Source organism: Megascapheus bottae, chromosome 6 (genome assembly GCF_031878675.1).
Source record: "Megascapheus bottae isolate mThoBot1 chromosome 6, mThoBot2.hap1, whole genome shotgun sequence".
NCBI classification, from domain to species: Eukaryota; Metazoa; Chordata; class Mammalia; order Rodentia; family Geomyidae; genus Megascapheus; species Megascapheus bottae.
In genome coordinates, this window is record NC_143514.1 from 71,825,390 (window position 1) to 71,845,299 (window position 19,910).

Sequence of the window (19,910 nt, forward strand, 5' to 3'; positions counted from 1 at the left end):
TTATTTTTGAGATTGAGGTCTCCTTTTGCATGGGCTGGCCTGGATGACACTCCTGGCAGATGACGAGCACATCATCCCCAGCTTTATCTTTTGCGATTGGAGCTTACAGACTTGGACTTTTTGCTCAGGCTGGTCTGGAACCGCAGTCCTCCCAATCTCAGTTTCTCATGTGGCTAGGATTATAGACACAAGCCACCATACCCAGTTTTTTCTTTTTTCTTTTTCTTTCTTTTTAGTCTTGTATGTAGCTCATCCTGGCCTTGAACCTCCCTAGTGTTGAAATTACAGGTATGAGCCACCTCAGCCCACTCAACACTTTTTTTTTTGTCCGCCATGGCCTGGGCATTGTCCCTGAGCTCTTCAGCTCAAGGCTATCACCCTACCCCTTGAGCCACGGTACCACTTCCGGTTTTCTGGTGATTAATTGGAGATAAGAGTCTCACAAACTTTTTCTGTGCCTGGGCTGGCTTCAATCCTCCGACCTCAGCCTTCTAAGTAGCTAGGATTACAGGCGTGAGCCACCACATCCGGCTTCCACTCAACACATTTTTAGTGTGTGTTCATTCACTATGTGTCAGACAGTGTGCTGAGGTGCTGGAGACAAAGGGGCAAACAAATCAGATCTGCCTCAGCCTCCTGGAGCCTGTAATTGGAAACAAGTTCAGGGAAGAAACAATTATATACATACATATTTACAAACCACATAGTTTCTCTGAAAGAAAATGCAGCCTGCTTTGAGCAGATACAGTAGCCCAATTGTCCCTTCCTCTGGGAAGCTACTGATTTCAGGACTCTGGGACCTCACAGCCCACAAGTTTCTCTCATTTCACACAATGTCTCCAGATTGGCTTCCCAGTTAATATGATCTCCACGAGACCACAGACCTGGCCATGTTTGCTCTGGTTTTTCCAGCACATAGTGTGGTACCTGGCATATAGTAGTTGCCTAATAAACGTTTGTTGAATGAGTAGCTCTATGGAGAATAAAGGCCTTGCCTCCCTTCTTTTTCCAGCCAGCTTACACTCTCTCTGCCCCCTGAGCACCCGAGTTGGGGACCAAAGTTATTCCAAAGCTCTCAGCTTCCACCCTACAGTAGACCGCAGGCTGAGCTTCCAGCTCCCCAAGTTTACCATTTGGCACTAGGTCCCTTGGGACTTTGACAGCGCTGACCTTCTTCTCCTGACAGGTGTGCCCCAGGTTATGTGGGTAATCCCAATGTGCCAGGGGGCCGCTGTTTGCCTGAAGGTAAGTGGGGTCCTGATGTGGGGTGAGGGTGATGTACCAGGCAGGAAACCCCGAGAGTTTGGGAGAGACGGGGCTGTCTTTTGAAGATCTGTATGCGGGGACCTCCCTCCTAAATGCCTTTCCTCCCCCCCCAGCAGACGAAGCCCCTCTGGTGGTCCAGGTGCATCCCACTCGGAGCATGGTACCCCAGGGTGCCCCCCACTCCCTGCAGTGCAAGGTCACTGGGAGTCCTCCCCACTACTTCTACTGGTCGCGGGAGGATGGGCGGCCTGTGCCCAACAGTGCCCAACAGCGACATCAAGGTACCCACAGCCCCAGGCTCCTAAGGTTGACATGTCACCTGGTGATTGCCATGCCCAGTCCTGTCCCTGTGTCTGGGGCTGGGTGGAAGAAGGGACGTGGGCACCGACCAGCTGCCCTCCCCATCCACCAGGCTCCGAGCTCCACTTCCCCAGTGTGCAGCCCTCTGACGCCGGTGTCTATATCTGCACCTGCCGGAACCTCCACCATACCAGCAACAGCCGGGCAGAGCTGCTGGTCTCTGGTGAGCCTGCACCCCACCACAGCCCCACCCCACCACAGCCCTAAGCCTAGGGTACATTCATTTGCCAGGCAGTGGGGGAGGTTGCAGGCTGAAGACAGCAGCCATGCAGCTGGACAGAGATGATGGATTCAGATCTGTTTTAGAGAATGGGTAGGACTTAACTGTGATCCTTGAGGGCAAGAGCTACCCCGGGTCTGGGTTCTAGAGCTGTGGGAATATCGATAAAGGTGTCAGTTTGGAGTTGTCTTCCTGTGGGCTTCCCTCAAGCTGAACTTGAGACAGGGTTTGTGAGCAAGAAGCTCAAAGAGAGGGGAATCAGGCTTGGGAAGTAGAGGTAGGACAATCAAAGTCCAAGGCTGATCAGGGTAAAAGCATGACTTCCTATTTGAAAAATAAAAGCAAAAATGGCTGGAAGCTTGGCTCAAGTGGCCTGAAGCTCTGAGTTTAACCCTGGTGACACTAAAATAAAATTTAAAAGCTCAGGGAAGGGCAGCAGGCCTGGGAAGAGAAGGTACTTAATAAAGGGGGGGAGGGGGTCAGGGAGGCAGTGCAGCATATTATCAGCTGGGCTTCTGGTAGCTCAGGCCTGTAGTCCTAGCTGCACAGGGGACTGAGACCTGAGGATTGAAGTGAGAAGCCAGTGTAGACAGGAAAGTCTGAGATTCTTATATTCCATAAACCACTCAGAAAAAGCCAGAAGCTGTTTAATGGCTCAAGTGGTAGAGCACTATCCTTGAACGGAAAAGCTTGGGAACAGCACCTGAGCCCTGAGTTCAAGCCCCAGGATCAGAAAAATAAAACGTTATCAAGGGAATTATCATGAGCAGATTTTGCTCAAGAAAACTATGAGCCTCAGAGCCCCTCCAGCCCAATTCCCAGTACACTTCAGTACCCAGGGAACCAGCTCTTCCTTGTTATTAGCTGAGCCTTTATGGGAACAATCATCCCCCTGCACTTTTCTGCCCCCACCCCCACGCATGAGCAGTGGGCACTGGTAGCCAGGGAAAGGCCATGAGCAAAGAAAAGCAGTGGCTGGTGGGAATGAGTTGGGCATGGGTGTGACAGGGCAAAGAGACCTTGGGTCACTCAAAAGGTCAGAGGGAATTGTGGTTCGGACTCAAGGTTTGAAGGGCGCGGGAAGATGTTAGAGTGAGTTCGGCAGCCAGGCATTTGGCCATGTGCATCTGAATCTACTTGGAAAGAAATGAATTTGGTAACTTAACACAAGGATGTAGTTTAAAGCCACAGGTGGTATGGCTGCAGGTCAGGCCTAGCACAGAACCCGAAGGAACTCCAAGAGGAACATACCAAAAAGTAGAGGAAAAGCAGGCATCTGGAAGGAGCAGCCAGTGAGCTAGGAGGAAGCAGAGAAGGAAAAGGACTTCTGGAAGGGCAGGTCACCTCCACTGGAGAGATATAGCCAGAGATGACCTTGGAGGTCAGGCTTTAACAAGATTGGTAATCACCAGCTTATATAGATATAGAAAGGTAAAAACCTCAAAATGGGCAGAAAGCAATAGGTCTAGCTGTGAGCTGAGAAGGATAGTGCATGCCAGTAATCTCAACACTCAGGAAACGGAGGCTCTGGCTTGTTTTCACTGGTTAAGTCAAAGTAAGATTCTCATGGACTTTCCTCTCTGGGCTGGCTTCTAACTGCTGTCCTCAAATTTCACCCTCCTGAGTAACTTAAGATTACAGGCCTGAGCCACTGGTGCCTGCTTAAAATAAATAAATATATAGTGCTGGGCTGCTTGGTGGCTCAGGCCTGTAATCCTAACGACTCAGGAAGCTGAGAATCTTGGCTGGCCTGGCAGGAAAGTCCATGAGACTCTTTTCTCCAATTAACCTCTAGAAAACAGGAAGTGGCACTGTGGCTCAAAGTGGTACTTAAAAAAAAAGATATTGACTTGAAGGCTAAGCAGTTGAAAAATGAGGCCAAGGGTCACTTTCAGAAATGGAAAATTCTGGAACATACAAGTTTGAGGAGCGTGATTCCTTAACAAGGGAGAGAAAAGATGGGTGTGGCCCAGAGGAAAGAAGCCCTCAGCTCTCTGCACTACAGGCTGGAGGAAGGGTGGACTGGCAGAGGTGAGAGAGAAAGAACATGGCGACAGAACAGGGACCTGACCAGCCCCTGCTCACTAGAGGCTTCCTGTCCCACAGAGGCCCCCAGCAAGCCCATCACGGTGACTGTGGAGGAGCCACGGAGCCAGAGTGTGCGCCCTGGAGCAGACGTCACCTTCATCTGCACAGCCAGGAGCAAGGTGGGTGAGCAAAGAGGGGTGGGGGAAGTTTGTATCCTGGGGTCTCGGAGCCCGCACACGCCTCTCAGCCTGCCCCCTTGCCCTGCAGTCCCCAGCCTACACTCTGGTATGGACGCGCCTGCACAATGAGAAGCTGCCCTCCCGAGCCATGGACTTCAACGGCATCCTCACCATTCGCAACGTGCAGCCTAGTGACGCAGGCACCTACACGTGCACCGGCTCCAACATGTTTGCCATGGACATGGGGACAGCCACTCTGCATGTGCAAGGCATGTTTTCTCACTACCTGACCCTGTCACTGCCTGTGCCAGGTTCTGGTCTAGGCTCTGGGGAAGCAAGGGACAGGACAAACAGTATCTCAGCCCTCAAGTGTATGGCCTAGCTGAGGAGATGGGAGCAAGGGAGAAATAAATAAGATATACTCGGCGATGGGATGTGTGAGGGGGTAGCAGTATCTAGGGGGAGAGACAGACCTGTAAATCTCAGCACTCTGAAGGAGGAAACAGAAAGATCCCAATGGGTAGACCAGTCTGGGCTCCCAAAGTAAGATGCTATGTCCAAAAAAAAAAAGTGAGGGAGATGAGAATGGGTCGGTGGATAAACTGTTGGGGGCCTGGGGACTTGCCGATAGTGACGTCCAAACTGAGATCTAAAGAAAAAGGTGAGCTGGGTGAGGTGGCTCATGTAATCCTAGCTGCTCAAGAGGCTGAGATCTGAAGATCGAGGTTCACAGCCAGCCTGGCCACTAAAGACCTAGAGACTCATCTCCAATTAATCACCAGAAAACCAGAAGTGGCGCTGTGGCTCCAGGGGCTCTGGAACAATTTCCAGGTCCAGGAGTAGGGTGTAGCCTTGAGCTGAAAAGCTCAAGGACAGCGCCCAGGCCCAGAGTTCAACCAAAAAAAAGGGGGGCGGGGGAGGAGAAGAAGGTGTTGAGCTTATCGGTGAACTTCTGCAGGATCTCAGCCCTAGAGCCAGCACATGCAAAGCCCCTGGTGCCAGGAGCATGTTGATGTCTTTAAGGGAAAGCAAAGCCAGCCTGGGGCTGGAACGGCAGGGCAAAAGGTATATGAGGACTGGAAGATACTGCAGACGTATCTACCTGTGACAGAGAAGAGTAGAAAGTTGGGATTTTCTTCTTCAGTAATAGGGAGCATGGGCAGGTCTCAAGGAGGGAAGCAACGAGGTCATTGTTGTTTATGAAACTCTGTGGCTATAGCATGGACATGGCCACCAGGGCTAGGGTAGAAACAGTGGCAAGGAGGCTGTGGCTGTGGATCTGGTGACACTCCTTCTTTTCTCTCCCCACCCCTCTACCCCCCCCACAGCCTCTGGCACCTTGTCTCCCCCCGTGGTCTCCATCAATCCACCACAGCTCACAGTGCAGCCTGGGCAGATGGCTGAGTTCCGCTGCAGTGCCACAGGGAACCCCTCGCCCACCCTGGAGTGGTCAGGTGAGATAGAGATGGCAGTAACCATCAGGGGCCAGGCTCCCCTAAGGGCAGTCAAGGCCATGGGGTTGGTGGCCACTGGGGAAGGGAGTTCCGAGCCAGGCCAGCCCCAGAGACTGCTCACTGCATGTGTCCATGCCAGGAGGCCCTGGTGGCCAGCTACCTCAGAAAGCTCAGGTCCGTGACGGCATCCTGCGCCTGCCTACCGTCGAGCCCTCAGATCAGAGCCAGTACCTGTGCCGAGCCTACAGCAGTGCTGGACAGCATGTGGCCAGAGCCCTGCTTCAGGTGCAAGGTGAGAGGTCCAGCCTGAGACAATTGCCAGGGCCTGCGGGCACCCCTTTGGGGATTCTCATGGGGGGTTCTGTCACAGGTGGCAGTGGACCCAGGGTCCAGGTGAGCCCAGAGAGGACACAGGTGACTGAGGGCCGCACTGTGAAGCTGTACTGCAGGGCAGCAGGTGTGCCCAGTGCCAGCATCACCTGGAGAAAAGAAGGAGGCAGCCTGCCTCCACAGGTGAGAAGATGGAACCTCGCAGGTCCCCAGGCTCAGCCCAGCCCAGCCTTACCTCCCTCTCCTCTCCTGGCTCCCGAACCCTGTACCCAGCAGATTGCCCTACCCATCTCTTCACTGGCTCCATGGTTCTCAGGACCCTACTGGGACTTGATCTCAGCTCTGTCCCTTCCCCTTTCACATCGGTGCCCTCTGCCCAGTCTACCAGTGTGCCTGGGCCCCATGCCAGGTAGCTGACCCCTCTCTGTGTATCAGGCCCGTTCTGAACACACAGACATTGCCACGCTGCTCATCCCGGCTGTGACACTCACCGATGCCGGCTTCTACCTCTGCGTGGCCACCAGCCCCACAGGCACCGCCCAGGCACGCATCCAGGTGGTCGTCTTGCCAGGTACAGGGGACTTCGGGGCCACAGGAGAGGGGAGGATGAACTCCGGCTCCCTGGGGTCTGCTTACCTGCCCGTGGTCACAGCCTCAGGTGCCAGTACCTTGCCAGTGAGGATCGAGTCTTCCTCACCATCTGTGACTGAAGGGCAGACACTGGACCTAAACTGTGCAGTGACAGGGTTGACCTACACTCAGATCACATGGTACAAGCGAGGAGGCAGCCTGCCTCCCCATGCCCAGGTAGGACCCCGCCAAACTTATGGGGTGAGGTGGGGGCTCCCGCAGCCCAGTACTCCCCAGCAAAGGGCTAGGGCGGACTCCCTCACCTCCAGCGCTCACAGTGGCAATCAGGTCTAAGGACAGCAGAGTCCAGCCCCTGTTCCTATCTTCTCCCACCCCTGCCCCACTGCCCAGGTCCACGGCTCCCGGCTACGGCTACCCCAGGTCTCCCCAGCTGACTCCGGAGACTATGTATGCCGCGTGGAGAGTGAATTGGGCCCCAAGGAGGCTTCCATTGTCGTCTCTGTCCTCAGCACCCCCTCAGGCCCCAGCCTAGGTGAGGAGCCAGGTGCTGCCAGGAAGGGACGGAGTCCTGGGGTCTCCCCACTGTGGGGGAGGATACCTGTGGTCTCTTCGGTGACCTCAGGGCAGGCTGTGATCCTGCCGCATGGGCTCTCAGGGAGGAAGCTAGGCTGGATAGTGGTCCAGCTTGCCTGGCACTGTTTAAAAAAGTTGTCAGCAAATAGCAGTACAAGGTGACACAGTTGGGAGTTGGGGTGGCCTGGGTTTGCATCCTGACACAGGGCTTTGTCCACCTCCAGTCCCTCATTTGTGAAGGGGAGAACACACCATCTGTGGTATGGTGGTGAGCCATACTGAAACAGGGAGAAGAAGTGGGGTTGAGCCCAGCCGGGCAGTGCAGGGCTCTGGCCCCCCCATATCTCTTCTCCCTGAGGGCATGGTGGGCAGAGGGGCATGGCGGCTGAGTTAGAGGGGGGAGAAGGAGGCTCCCTTGACTATCCATGCTGAGGCAGAAGAGGACATTCCAGCCACAAAGTCTCACCCTAGGCCTCTCCAGCTGTGGCCTAGCCGCTGCCCAGGGCCATCTGCCAGGGCTGCAGGTGAGGCCAAAGTCTAAGCCTTTGACCAGCCCCTCTGTGCCCAGCCACCGGCAGCACCCAGCACATCCGCATCGAGTCCTCGTCCTCCCACGTGGCTGAGGGGCAGACCCTGGATCTGAAGTGTGTGGTACCTGCGCAAGCCCAGGTCACATGGCACAAACGTGGAGGCAGCCTCCCTGCCCGGCACCAGGTACGGCAGCCCCTGGGGCCAGCCTGCTGGAGGGGCTCGGTACCGGGGGCTGCTCTAGCACCTTCCAATCCCCCCTTCTTTGTAAACAGACCCATGGCTCCCTGCTGCGGCTGCACCAGGTGTCCCCTGCCGACTCAGGCGAGTACATGTGCCATGTGACCCTTGGCTCAGAGCATATGGAGACCTCTGTCCTGGTCACCATCGAGCCCTCAGACTCCGTCTCTGGTGAGTGTCCCCAGTGACAGGGAAAGCTGGAGGAGGTTGAGAGCCTTCCAGGGGGTGAGGCCTGAGTGACTGATTGGGCAGGCAGCGATCGAGGCACAGGCTGCAGAGCTCTGCCCAGGCTTGCCAGATATCTTTAGCCATAGTGTCCTCAACTCTGTCCCTGCCACGTCCTCCAGTGGCCTCACTACCTCCTGTCGTTCACTCCCTTACTCCCTATCACCAACCTCAATACCTGCCCCAGCCTCCATCAGTAAAGGAGCCAAGCGAGGGCTTCAGGCTCAGAACCCCGGACCATACAGCTGAGCCGGCTCCACGCGGACAGTTTGTGTTCTCTCCTGGAAGACTCCACTACCTTCCCTCTTGTCCCCACAGCCCCAAGACCGGTCCCCCCGGTCAGGATCGAGTCTTCCTCCTCCAAGGTTGCTGAAGGGCAGACCTTGGATCTCAGCTGCGTGGTGGCAGGGCAGGCCCACGCACAGGTCACCTGGTACAAGCGTGGAGGAAGCCTTCCTGCCCGGCACCAGGTACTTAGCACCTGGAACATGGGACAATGCACAGGTGGAGGGTGGAGGGTGGTGGCGGGACATCCTCTGGGCTCTGGAAGCCTCCTTACCCACCTGTCGTGGCTGTCCAGGTCCGCGGCTCCCGCCTGTACATCTTCCAGGCCTCCCCCATGGATGCAGGAGAGTATGTGTGCCGGGCCAGCAATGGCCAGGAGGCCTCCATCACCGTCATGGTGACCAGCACCCAGGGGGCCAACTTTGCCTACCGTAAGTGACCATCAAGCTGGGGTGTGGAAGGAATTGAGGCAGGGGTGCTTTGACAACCTGGAGTCACTGGGACCTCTTACCCCCAGCCCCAGGCAACACCCAGCCCATCCGCATCGAGCCCTCCTCTTCCCATGTGGCCGAGGGGCAGACACTGGACCTGAACTGTGTGGTGCCAGGACAGGCTCATGCCCAGGTCACGTGGCAGAAGCGCGGGGGCAGCCTGCCTGCCCGGCACCAGGTATGGGCAAGTGGGTGGAAGAGCCTAGAAGAAGAAGGGGTTAGTTGATGGAGAGAGCTAGAGGCTGCTGCTCTGATACAGGGGCCTTAGGCGCCGTGGTCCAGGTTCAAGGTGCAGTGGTTCGAAGCCAAGGTCCAGGCCAGGCCAACCTAAGGGGGTCTCTGTCTCTACCTAGTAGCATGTGGCCTCAAATAAGTTACTCAGCCTCTCTGAGCTGTTCTTTCTCCATCAATGAATTGTCTTAAGGATCTTATTAAGTGACCTGTTTGTAGCTACTGTTCTGTGGAATTTCGGATCCTGTCAGCTTCTGGCTGCACAACCAATTCATGACCTCCGAGGGAAGAATCCTATGTGTTTTGAATTGTCAGGCCCTGGAGATGACGCTCTCTTTCCAGTCTTATCGTGTGGGCCTAGTACTGGTGCAATGTGCAACCTGGGAGTCCACTCAAGCCTCTAATCCCAGCCTCTTGGGAGATGGTGATGGAAGACCACAGTTCAAAGCCAGCCAGGACACAAAGTTCTCTAGACTCTTATCTCAACCCACAGCTGGGCACAGTAGCACACACAGTTATCCCAGCCACAGGGAAGCCCGATGGCTGGTTACAGTGTCATGCACCTGTCAGATCCAATGGAAGATCACAGCCCAGGCTGTGAGACCCTACCTCAAAAGAAACCTAAAAAGGGGCTAAGACATGCCTCAAAGGAGAGGCCACCCAAAACACCGCGTGAGCCCAGAACTCCTCGTGTATCCGCATCTTCTGAGAGACATTTGCCTCTTCCCCACGCTAAACAAGACAGAGATGCCAGTCTATCACAGATGGTCCGATCCCAGAGCAGCAGGTGGCAGGATCCAGGTATGAATTTCCGGGAGGGAACCCCCTGACTTCACCCTCCATCTGCCCAGACCCACGGCTCCCTGCTGAGGCTGCACAAGGTATCCCCGGCTGACTCTGGCGAGTATGTGTGCCAAGTAGAGGGTGGCTCCACACCTCTGGAGACCTCCGTCCTCGTCAACATTGTACCTGCAAGCTCTGTGCCTGGTGAGTAGCACTGAGGCAGTGAGTCAGGGCTGGCTCACCCAGGGGAGGGTCCTCATTCCAGCCATGGCAGGCTGGACCTGGAGGCCAAGAGACCAGTGGCCTCCAACCCCACTAACACCCATGTCTGCAAACCTCCTGCCGGGTACCGATCCCCTGCTCTCTGTCACCAGCTCTTGGGGTCACCCCTCCAGTCCGGATTGAGTCATCTTCCTCACACGTGGCCGAAGGACAGACCCTGGATCTGAACTGCCTAGTTAATGGGCAGGCCCATGCCCAGGTCACATGGCACAAGCGAGGGGGCAGCCTTCCCGCCCGACACCAGGTAGGAGGTGGGAAGTGAAAAAGGATCCAAAAGTACCTCCTAACTGCACAGTAAAGAATTAGAGGCTTTGAGTTCAGACATATTCGAGTTTAAATACTGTTCTCTTCCACTTGCCGGCTCTGTGGCTCTGTGGCCTTAAGGCCGGTTTCAGCTGATGCTGAGGTTGTCTTTTTTTTTTTTTTTTGTGGGTTGTGGGGCTTGAACTCTGGGCCTGGGAGCTGTCCCTGAGCTCTTCAGCTCAAGACTACCACCCTACCCCTGGAGCCACAGTGCCACTTCTGGTTTTCTAGTGGTTAATTGGATAGAAGAATCGCACGGTCTTTAGTGCCCACGCTGGCAGTGAACCTTGATCCTCAGATCTCAGCCTCCTGAGTAGGTTACAGGCGTGAGCCACCACGCTGGACTTGGTCCCAAGTCTTAACCGTCCCTGGAGCAGGTCAGGTGGCAGGCTTCATCCTGCCCCAGTTCTGTGGCAAAGGTGTTGAAGGGTCATCAACAAACAGTCTCCCTGGAAGAGCTAATTCTACCCAGCAGGCTCTAGCCAGCAGTGTAGGGTGGGCCCAGGAGTCTGACCATGAGCCCAGCTGAGTTTGCACCTCTGTCCTGCCCTGTCCAGGTGCATGGCTCAAGGCTGCGGCTGCCGCAGGTGACCCCAGCTGACTCTGGGGAGTATGTGTGCCGAGTGGCCAGTAGCTCAGGCACCCAGGAAGCCTCAGTCCTTGTCACCATCCAACAGCGCCGCAGCCCCTCCCATAGTGAGTGTTCTGGGGATTGTGGCAAATGATGGGAGGGTGAGGCTTCTGGGCCCTAGCACCACCTCCAGCACTACCTACACCCCACTTTCCATCTTCCCTGTCCCCTAGCCCAGAGCGTGGTGTACCCTGTCCGTATCGAGTCCTCCTCAGCCTCGCTAGCCAATGGGCACACCCTGGACCTCAACTGCCTGGTTGCTAGCCATGCACCCCACACCATCACCTGGTATAAACGTGGAGGAAGCTTACCCAGCCGGCACCAGGTAGGAGCCAGAGGGCCGGAGGACCCTGGCCCTGGGGGGAGGTCCGGGGTGGGACTCAGACCACCCTGTGCTCGCTCAGTCCATCCACAAACACTGAGCACCCTTGATGGACAAGCCTGAATTGCACTGAAGACGCAGTTACAGCCTACCTGCCTCAGTTGGGTCCTCTCTCTTAATTGTCCTTGAGAGAACATGCCCAGGGCCTGGTGCCGCTGTCCCTAGTGACGGGAGCCAGACATGTTGAACATGACAGTCAGGGTGGGTGGGGTCAGCAGAGGTCCAGAAGGGCCCTGGGTTGGTTGAAGATCAGAAACTCCATCCACAAAGACCCAGATGCAGGGGCCAGGAGCCTGAAGGAAAGCATTAGGGCCACCAGAGGGCGCCAGGCACCAGGAGAAGGGCTGAGGCCCTGCCTGGTGGCCACCCATGGCCCCATGCTTCTTCCAGATCGTGGGCTCCCGGCTACGGATCCCTCAGGTGACCCCCGCAGACTCCGGAGAGTATGTGTGTCATGTCAGTAATGGTGCTGGCTCCCAGGAGACCTCACTCATCGTCACCATCCAGGGCAGCGGCTCCTCACATGGTGAGTGTGAGGAGGCCAGGCCTAGCAGTCAGGTGTGGGAGGAGACAGCAGTGCCCAGGGCTAACTTGAACTGTGCTGTCCTTTCCTCCTTGGTGCCCAGTGCCCAGCGTCTCCCCACCAATCAGGATTGAGTCCTCCTCCTCCACGGTGCTTGAGGGAGACACCTTGGATCTGAACTGTGTGGTGGCAGGGCAGACCCAGGCTACCATCACCTGGTTCAAGCGAGGGGGCAGCCTGCCTTCCAGACACCAGGTAGGGGCTAGAGCCAAGTAGCGGGGCTCCTTCTGCCCTGTGTGCCTCAGCAGACTGGACCAGGCCTGACCAGGCTCTTCCCTTTCCCCCGCTGTCCCCAGGCCCATGGTTCCCGTCTACGGCTACACCAGATGTCTGTGGCTGACTCTGGGGAGTATGTGTGTCGTGCCAACAACAACATCGAAGCCCAGGAGACCTCCATTGTGGTCACGGTCTCCCCCAGAACCAGAAACCCCTCTGGTGAGTCTGGCCCTTGTCTAAGAAAAGGGACAGGAGGACAAGTAACAGTGTTCCCTGGGAACATAGGAGTCCTTGAGTTAGACCCTATAGACCTTAGATGATAGACAGGGCGAGACCTCTGCAAAATGGACCTGAGTTCAAATCTTACCTGTACCACTAAGGCACTGACTAAGTTACTCTGTCCTTCCCCACCTCAGGCTCCAAGTAAGTAAAGTAGGAGCAACGTTCGTGTGAACCTCACCAAATGTCACTAGTGTGGGGCCACTAGCCCCGTGTGGCAATTGAAATAAGATCTCAAAGTCCCTCTCTAGCTGTTCCAGTGTTCCAGAGCCCCAGGTAACTTGTGCCCTGTCTTAGATGATGTAGAAAAGGAGGCTGAAATTTGAAGCCAACCTAGTCAGGAAAGTCTGTAAGACTCTTATTTCCAGGTAACCCATAAAAAACAAACTACAAAACAACATTGCCCAGTCCCTGAGTTCAAACTCCAGTACTGGCATTGAAATAAAGTGGACATGAATGCCAAGTGTACAGATTTATGAGAGTTTAATGTCTGAGTATACTATTAGCACCTAATAAGTGCTAATTATAACTTTCTGGCGTGTGGAGTTTGCCCCCTCCCCCCATTCCCAACCCAATCTGATTATGGTTAAGCCATGACTTACTGCTCCACCCCTCCAGCCCCTGGCGCAGGTGTGCCCATCAGAATTGAGTCATCCTCGTCACACGTGGCTGAAGGGCAGATGCTGGATCTGAACTGTGTGGTTCCTGGTCATGCCCATGCCCAGGTCACGTGGCACAAGCGTGGAGGCAGCCTTCCTGCTCACCATCAGGTATGGCAGAGAGGAAATGGAAGGAGAGCTGCTAGCTTGGGGCTCCTGAGGGAGGCCTAGGAGCCCCAGTGAGTGCCATACAGATGGGCGTGGCATCTTATGCTGCTCTTTCCTGTCTTTCCCACCCTGTCAGGTCCATGGCTCAAAGTTACGGCTGTACCAGGTGTCCCCAGTTGACTCTGGCGAGTACACATGCCGTGTGCATGGCAGCTCCGGAACCCTGGAGGCTTCCGTCCTGGTCACCATCGAAGCCTCTAGTTCCAGCACTGCCCATGTCCCTGGTAAGGGTTCTGTGTGGGGCTGGGAGCCTGGAGGAGGGAAGAATGGAGTTAAAGCAGTGGCAGAGCAGGAAGTACTCTGGTAGGTGGAGACAGCCCCTTGGATCCCAGACCTCCACCTCTTATCTGCCACTGTCCCAGGATCTGGCCATGTGGGCTGGCTTCTGTCCCTACTCAGAGGTGTCACCTAAGAGACTTGGCCTTTCCATGTATAAAGTGGGAGGTAGAGCGCTTGTCTCTAGGGCAGTTCTCTGAGTTCCCTGCAGCCTGGGGTATGTGCCCCAGTGGTCACAGTGGTGTGTTAGGAACAAACATTGCTGTAATGGAACTATATTCTTAAGGTTTTCTAATGTAGATCAAAAGAAGGAAAAGTGTGTAGGAGTTACAACATGGAGAGGCACACCGTAGTAGATAGCATGGTAGAACGCGAATCTGGATAGAGCTCTATATTTATATATTAACTCCTTCTCTCCTCTCAGAGCCCTTTGAGGTAAGGAGGTAGAGATAGAGAGGTAAAGGAGCTTTCCAATGAGCATGCAAACAATGCAAGCTGTAATTCGAACTCAGATAGTCTGATTCCAGGGTGTGTTCGTAGCTGCCTCCACTGGAGTATGGGTATTCAGAAACCCCACACACAGCGAAGCCATAGCTGCCTGGGGACAGAGCCAGAAGAGAGGCCTCTGTCCCCAGGCAGTCCAGCAGTGCAGACCTGAGACAAATAGGAAGGGAAAGCAGCTGTTTCTGGAGGCCTCTGGTTTGCACATCAGGGTGCCTAGCAGAGGGGCTGAGGGCAAAGGTGGGAATCCCAGCCAACTGACCCCTACTCCTTCCCAGCCTCAAGCGGAGCCCCCCCCATTCGCATCGAAACCTCCTCCTCTCGTGTGGCTGAGGGGCAGACACTGGATCTGAACTGTGTGGTCCCAGGGCAGGCCCACGCTCAGGTCACATGGCACAAGCGCGGGGGTAGCCTACCCACCCGACACCAGGTACGGAGCTTGAGAAGGGCAGATGCACCCTCCTCCACCACCCCAGCTGTCCTCCACAACCCTGCCCTGAAGGGAGGGTGGCCTCAGGTGGCAGCTGCGGACAAGGCAGCACTTGACTCGGTCAGGGGCTCATGAACAGGCTGGGTACAGCAGGCCCCACAGCACCCCAGTGCACAGTGGAAAAGCGGCCATGCTCCCTTAAGACCCAGGGCTTCCTCCTGCAAGAGGAATGTCATAACAAACCTATGTCCAAGTATGGCCTTGACAGCATGGAGCCAGCATTCCTGAAGGCCACCTGCAGACATGGGTACCCAGAGGCAAGATCAGATGGAGGTCTGGGCCAGTGTCTCCAACATCTCCCCACTGTCACCCCACCCTACAGGTCCACGGCTCTCTGCTGAGGCTGAACCATGTGTCCCCAGCCGACTCTGGCCAGTATTCCTGCCAGGTGACTGGCAGCTCTGGCACCTTGGAAGCCTCTGTCCTGGTCACAATCGAGGCCTCCAGCCCAAGCCCCATTCCTGGTGAGTGGCGAGGAGCCATAGATAGGACTGTCACCCATACCCAAGCCCTATCTGGGGTCCATCCTCTGCTTAGAGGACTAGGCCCACCAGGTGTTTGCAGTTATGACTGGCAAAGATGGTCTGGGTCCCTGGTCCCTGGCAGCCCTCCAGTTCCCCACCCACCAAGGGAGCCTCACCCTGGGTCTCAGCAGCCATCTGTCCCTAGGAATGGGGACTCTAGATCAGTATGGCATAGTTATGTCTACTACTCAAGCCATAGACCCTCCAAGAGGACCAGTAGCTTTTGGGACCACTGCCACAGGCTCTTGCCCTCACCCCAGGAGCCATGTCTCTCTCCCACCCCTATTCCCACAGCCCCAGAACTGGCCCGGCCCATGTACATCGAGCCCTCCTCCTCCCATCTGGCCGAGGGACAGACTCTGGATCTGAACTGCGTGGTGCCGGGGCAGGCCCATGCCCAGGTCACGTGGCACAAGCGTGGTGGCAGCCTCCCTGCCCATCACCAGGTATGGGCCAGGGTGGGGAGAAGCTCCAATGTAGGCAAAGGTTTTCCCTGCATATGCCAACTTCCTGAATGAGGATGAAGACAGGGTACCTGTGAGGGGAGAGTTCCTTGGTAGAAGCTGAAAGGCCCAGCTTTCCTCTTAGCCCTGCCAAGTTGTGTGTGTGTGTGTGTGTGTGTGTGTGTGTGTGTGTGTGTGTGTCCCAGTTCTGAGGCTTGAACTTGGGGCCTGGGTGCCATCCCTGAGCTTTTTCACTCAAGGCTGGTGCTCTACTACTTGAACCACAGTTTTACTTCTGGCTTTTTGGTAGTTAAGTGGAGCTAAATGTCTTATGGACTTTGCTGCCCTGGCTGGCTATGAACTTCAGTCCTCAGATCTCAGATTCCTGAGTAGCTAGGATGACAGGCATGAGTCACCTGCACCTGGCTCTAGGTCATCTCTTGAGCCTCAGTTTCCTCCTCTAAAAGGAGAACAGGTGGATTCTGGAATTCCCTGGCAGGAGTTCACTCCAGCTCAGTCCCACCAGTGGGAACCCGAGCTCCTGACACCCCTCCCTTCCCCCTCCTCACCAGGAAAAGCCAAGAACTGGCAGAGTCTCCTTTGGAGACCCGTGCGCGCGTGTCAGTACTCAGGTCTGATGGCCGCTTTCCCTCCTCCCTCTGACAGGTCCATGGCTCCCAGCTGCGGCTCCCCCACATCTCCCCTGCTGACTCTGGCGAGTATGTGTGCCGTGTGGCTGTCAGCGCTGGCCCTGAGCAGGAGGCCTCCTTCACCGTCACTGTCCCCCCCAGCCCGGGGTCTTCCTACCGTGAGTGCTAGGGCTACCAGGGAGGGGCGGACAAAGGAGGTAAGACCCCGAAGCTGAGAGGATGGAGCTAGCCCCTCCTCCTCTGAGCTCAGCCTTCCCTCTCGGGCCTGCAGGCCTCCGGAGTCCTGTCATCTCCATCGATCCGCCCAGTAGCACCGTGCAGCAGGGCCAAGATGCCAGCTTCAAGTGCCTCATCCACGAGGGAGCCACTCCCATCAACCTCGAGTGGAAGAGCCGGACCCCAGAGCTGGAGGGTGAGGACGGCGTGGGGGCTGGCTGGAAGCAGGCAGGAGGGCCACTGCTGTGAGGGTCAGGACAGGCTAGCTATGACCCTGGACAAAGTATAAACTCGCTCATGAGTGGGCTGCATATGGGAGTTACCAAAGACTTGTCTTTTCTGCCACCACTCCTTGTCCCGGGCCCACACCCAGTCAAGATCTTAGCATAGACATCTATACTGGGCAGCATCAAGGCAGGGGAGGGGCTAGCTGACCCTCTGACCTCTGCTCCCACAATGTCACCCTGCAGACAACGTCCACATCAGTCCCAATGGCTCCATCATCACCATCGTGGGTACCCGGCCCAGCAACCACGGGGCCTACCGCTGCGTGGCCTCCAATGCCTACGGCGTGGCCCAGAGTGTCGTGAACCTCAGCGTGCATGGTAGGGGGTTGTCAGCCCTGGGACCCTTCCTTCCTGGTTCCATGTTGCTTCTGAGAACCTCCGGGCTTAAATTCCATCCGGCCTTGGGCAGCCTTGGTTTCCTCATGAGAGGGTGAGGAGGGGTCCATTGATCCAGCCACTACTTTGCGATGGATGTGGGTCAGTGGGTCAGTGGTGGTTGTTCCTCCGAGCAGGACCCCCTACACTGTCTGTGCTCCCCGAGGGCCCCGTGCGCGTGAAAGTGGGGAAGGACATCGCCCTGGAGTGTGTCAGTACCGGGGAACCCCGTGCTTCTGCTCGCTGGACCCGGGTTGGCACACCAGCCAAGATGGAGCCACGGATGTTTGGGCTGTTAGACAGCCATGTGGTGCTGAAGGTGAGGTTGGAATCATTCTACTTTGGGGGCTGAGGCCCCATCCAGAACCTGCATTGAGTAGGTGCCTGGAGGAGTGGGTGATGGACTGCAAGTGGGTGATTAGAGAAATGAGGGAGAAAGTGGGTGAATGAGCAGATGGGATAATGGGAAAGAGGGAATGTAGACCTGTAACCCCAGCACCCAGGAGGCTGAGAGAGGAGCGTGGTGAGTTTGAGGCCAGCCTGAGCTACAAAGCCAGCCTGGGAAAGAAAGTCCAGGAGAGTCTTATCTCCAATAAACTACTCAGAAAAAGTCCCAAATGGCATTGTGGTTCAAGTGGTAGAGAGGCTCAGGGACAGAGGCCAGACCCTAAGAAAAGGGGAAAGGGCAGAAGAGGGGGAAAGGGAGGAGAAAGAAGGGAGAAAAGGAGAGAGGGGGAGGGAAGGAGAAAGAAGAAGAGTGGATGGGTAGGTAAACAGAGGAATAACCAAGAGGCTGGATGAGTAAATGGTTGTCATGAGGGCAAGCCCTGGGCAGCCAGGTGAAGGAGCCAGAATCAGTGGAAAGGGGCCAGGGTCAAAGTCCCCCACCAAACTACACTTCCTTCTTCCCTGCTTCCATCTAGATTTCATCAGCTAAGCCATCAGATGCTGGCACCTATGTGTGCCTAGCCCAGAATGCCCTGGGCACAGCACAGAAGCAGGTGGAAGTGATCGTGGACACGGGCACTGTGGCCCCAGGGGCCCCCCAGGTCCAGATTGAAGAAGCTGAACTGACCGTGGAGGCTGGACGCACGGCCACACTGCGCTGCTCGGCCGCAGGTACGTGGCAGAGCAGGGGTACCTGAGGGCCGCAATTATAGATATGTGAGATCCATGCCTGGGCAGCACCAGCCCTGCAGGACAAGACACTGTCTGCCGCTCCTACCCTCAGCTAGCACCCAGGGCAGCCCAGCGATCCATGCCATGTTTTACCCCACAGGCAACCCCACCCCCACCATCCACTGGTCCAAGCTGCGCTCCCCGCTGCCCTGGCAGCACCGTCTGGAAGGTGACACCCTGGTTATCCCCCGAGTAGCCCAGCAGGATTCCGGCCAGTACATCTGTAACGCCAGCAGCCCTGTGGGCCATGCCGAGGCCACCGTTGTCCTGCACGTGGAGAGTATGACCCTGTCCTTTCTCCTTGTGCTCCCTGTTCTGTGATTCGTTGGGATCTGTGACACAGATCTGTGACACAACCCCCCCACACACATATTGCCAGGAGCCCTGTCCAGAGAACTTCTGCACCCGCACTTATTGCCACCACCTGTATCTTCTCCTGTGCCCTCTGAACTCGGTCCCCAGGCTTCTGGGCTTCCCCGATTGCCAGGTCACCTGGATCTAACTACTTGCTCTCCTCTTGACCCACGTCCCCCCGCAGGCCCACCATATGCCACCATCGTCCCGGAGCGCGCCTCAGTACAGGCAAGGGAACCTGTGCAGCTTCAGTGTCTGGCCCATGGCACGCCCCCGCTCACCTTCCAGTGGAGCCGAGTGGGCAGCAGCCTTCCCGGGGGAGCCTCCGCCAGGAAGGAGCTGCTGCACTTGGAGCCCACAGGCCCAGAGGACTCTGGCACCTACCGCTGCCAGGTCACCAACACTGTGGGCTCGGCTGAGGCCTTTGCTCAAGTGCTTGTCCAAGGTAAGTGGCCCAGGCTCAGTGGGGGGAGAAGGGGGTTAGCCTTCTTCTAGGCATCTCCATGACCCCACCCCAGGTACTTGGGGGACCACACTTGGTCCTCTGTGACCTACACTCTGCCATTCCACACACCTAGGGCCCGGTGGGGCATGGTAAACACTGGACAGGAACACTTGTGAGTAAGTGACAAGGCCACCCCTAGCATGTCCAAGGTCCCAGAGGATCTCTGAAGGACCTAGCATCATCATGGCCTCTTACAAAGCCATGTGAGGCTTTTGGACTTGTTTTTTTGTTTGTTTGTTTTGGGGTTTTTTGTTTTGTTTTGTTTTTTCTGTTGGTCTTGGGGTTTGAACTCAGGGCCTGGGCATTGCCCCTGAGCTTTTTCACTCAAGTATAGTGCCCTCTGTGGCCATATCCCTGGGTTCCCTTATCTTCACATGCAGGGAAAAGAGTCTTTCCAATGCTTCCTTCCTGCCCACTCCTGCCCGGGGCCACTCTTCCCACACAAGGACTGAGTGCCAGGAAGCCATATCCAGCACAGCTCTGGCTCTTTGGGTGCCGTTTGAATGACAGTATGAATGAGCAAAGAATGAATCAGCACCTAAAAACAAAATTAAAAACCAACAAAACACCACCTTTGTTCCCTGCTCGGAGAGACCACCAGAAGAATGTCCCTTGAATGTTAGAGCGCAGGTTTCTTGGCAGGTATCAGGGACATGGCACACATGCCCCTACAAAGACCTTGAAAGCCAGGTATGATGGTGAATACTTGTGATCCCAGTTATTTGGGAGGTTGAGGCAGGGAGATCACTTGAGTCCAAGAGTTCAAGATCAGCCTGAACACCATCATGAGAATACTGCCTTACAAACCGAACTAAGCATGCAG

The 19,910-nt window shown here is 55.9% G+C and overlaps 1 protein-coding gene across 1 annotated transcript in view; it reads left to right on the forward strand.

The window, feature by feature from the left end:
• Hspg2 (heparan sulfate proteoglycan 2) overlaps positions 1-19,910 on the forward strand; it is a 98,952-nt gene that overhangs the window by 65,879 nt on the left and 13,163 nt on the right. The window contains exons 41-75 of the mRNA XM_090335613.1: positions 1,187-1,245; positions 1,380-1,547; positions 1,679-1,789; positions 3,953-4,053; positions 4,142-4,322; positions 5,382-5,507; positions 5,647-5,799; positions 5,878-6,020; positions 6,273-6,408; positions 6,490-6,644; positions 6,819-6,960; positions 7,570-7,715; positions 7,805-7,940; positions 8,313-8,464; positions 8,575-8,710; positions 8,797-8,948; positions 9,853-9,988; positions 10,159-10,310; positions 10,927-11,065; positions 11,174-11,325; positions 11,773-11,908; positions 12,009-12,160; positions 12,262-12,400; positions 13,079-13,230; positions 13,364-13,511; positions 14,343-14,494; positions 14,877-15,018; positions 15,373-15,524; positions 16,188-16,329; positions 16,443-16,583; positions 16,858-16,992; positions 17,187-17,368; positions 17,973-18,168; positions 18,329-18,508; positions 18,767-19,027. Coding sequence (XP_090191739.1) covers positions 1,187-1,245; positions 1,380-1,547; positions 1,679-1,789; positions 3,953-4,053; positions 4,142-4,322; positions 5,382-5,507; positions 5,647-5,799; positions 5,878-6,020; positions 6,273-6,408; positions 6,490-6,644; positions 6,819-6,960; positions 7,570-7,715; positions 7,805-7,940; positions 8,313-8,464; positions 8,575-8,710; positions 8,797-8,948; positions 9,853-9,988; positions 10,159-10,310; positions 10,927-11,065; positions 11,174-11,325; positions 11,773-11,908; positions 12,009-12,160; positions 12,262-12,400; positions 13,079-13,230; positions 13,364-13,511; positions 14,343-14,494; positions 14,877-15,018; positions 15,373-15,524; positions 16,188-16,329; positions 16,443-16,583; positions 16,858-16,992; positions 17,187-17,368; positions 17,973-18,168; positions 18,329-18,508; positions 18,767-19,027 — 5,186 coding nt within the window. The remainder of the gene's footprint in view (positions 1-1,186; positions 1,246-1,379; positions 1,548-1,678; positions 1,790-3,952; positions 4,054-4,141; positions 4,323-5,381; positions 5,508-5,646; positions 5,800-5,877; positions 6,021-6,272; positions 6,409-6,489; positions 6,645-6,818; positions 6,961-7,569; positions 7,716-7,804; positions 7,941-8,312; positions 8,465-8,574; positions 8,711-8,796; positions 8,949-9,852; positions 9,989-10,158; positions 10,311-10,926; positions 11,066-11,173; positions 11,326-11,772; positions 11,909-12,008; positions 12,161-12,261; positions 12,401-13,078; positions 13,231-13,363; positions 13,512-14,342; positions 14,495-14,876; positions 15,019-15,372; positions 15,525-16,187; positions 16,330-16,442; positions 16,584-16,857; positions 16,993-17,186; positions 17,369-17,972; positions 18,169-18,328; positions 18,509-18,766; positions 19,028-19,910) is intronic.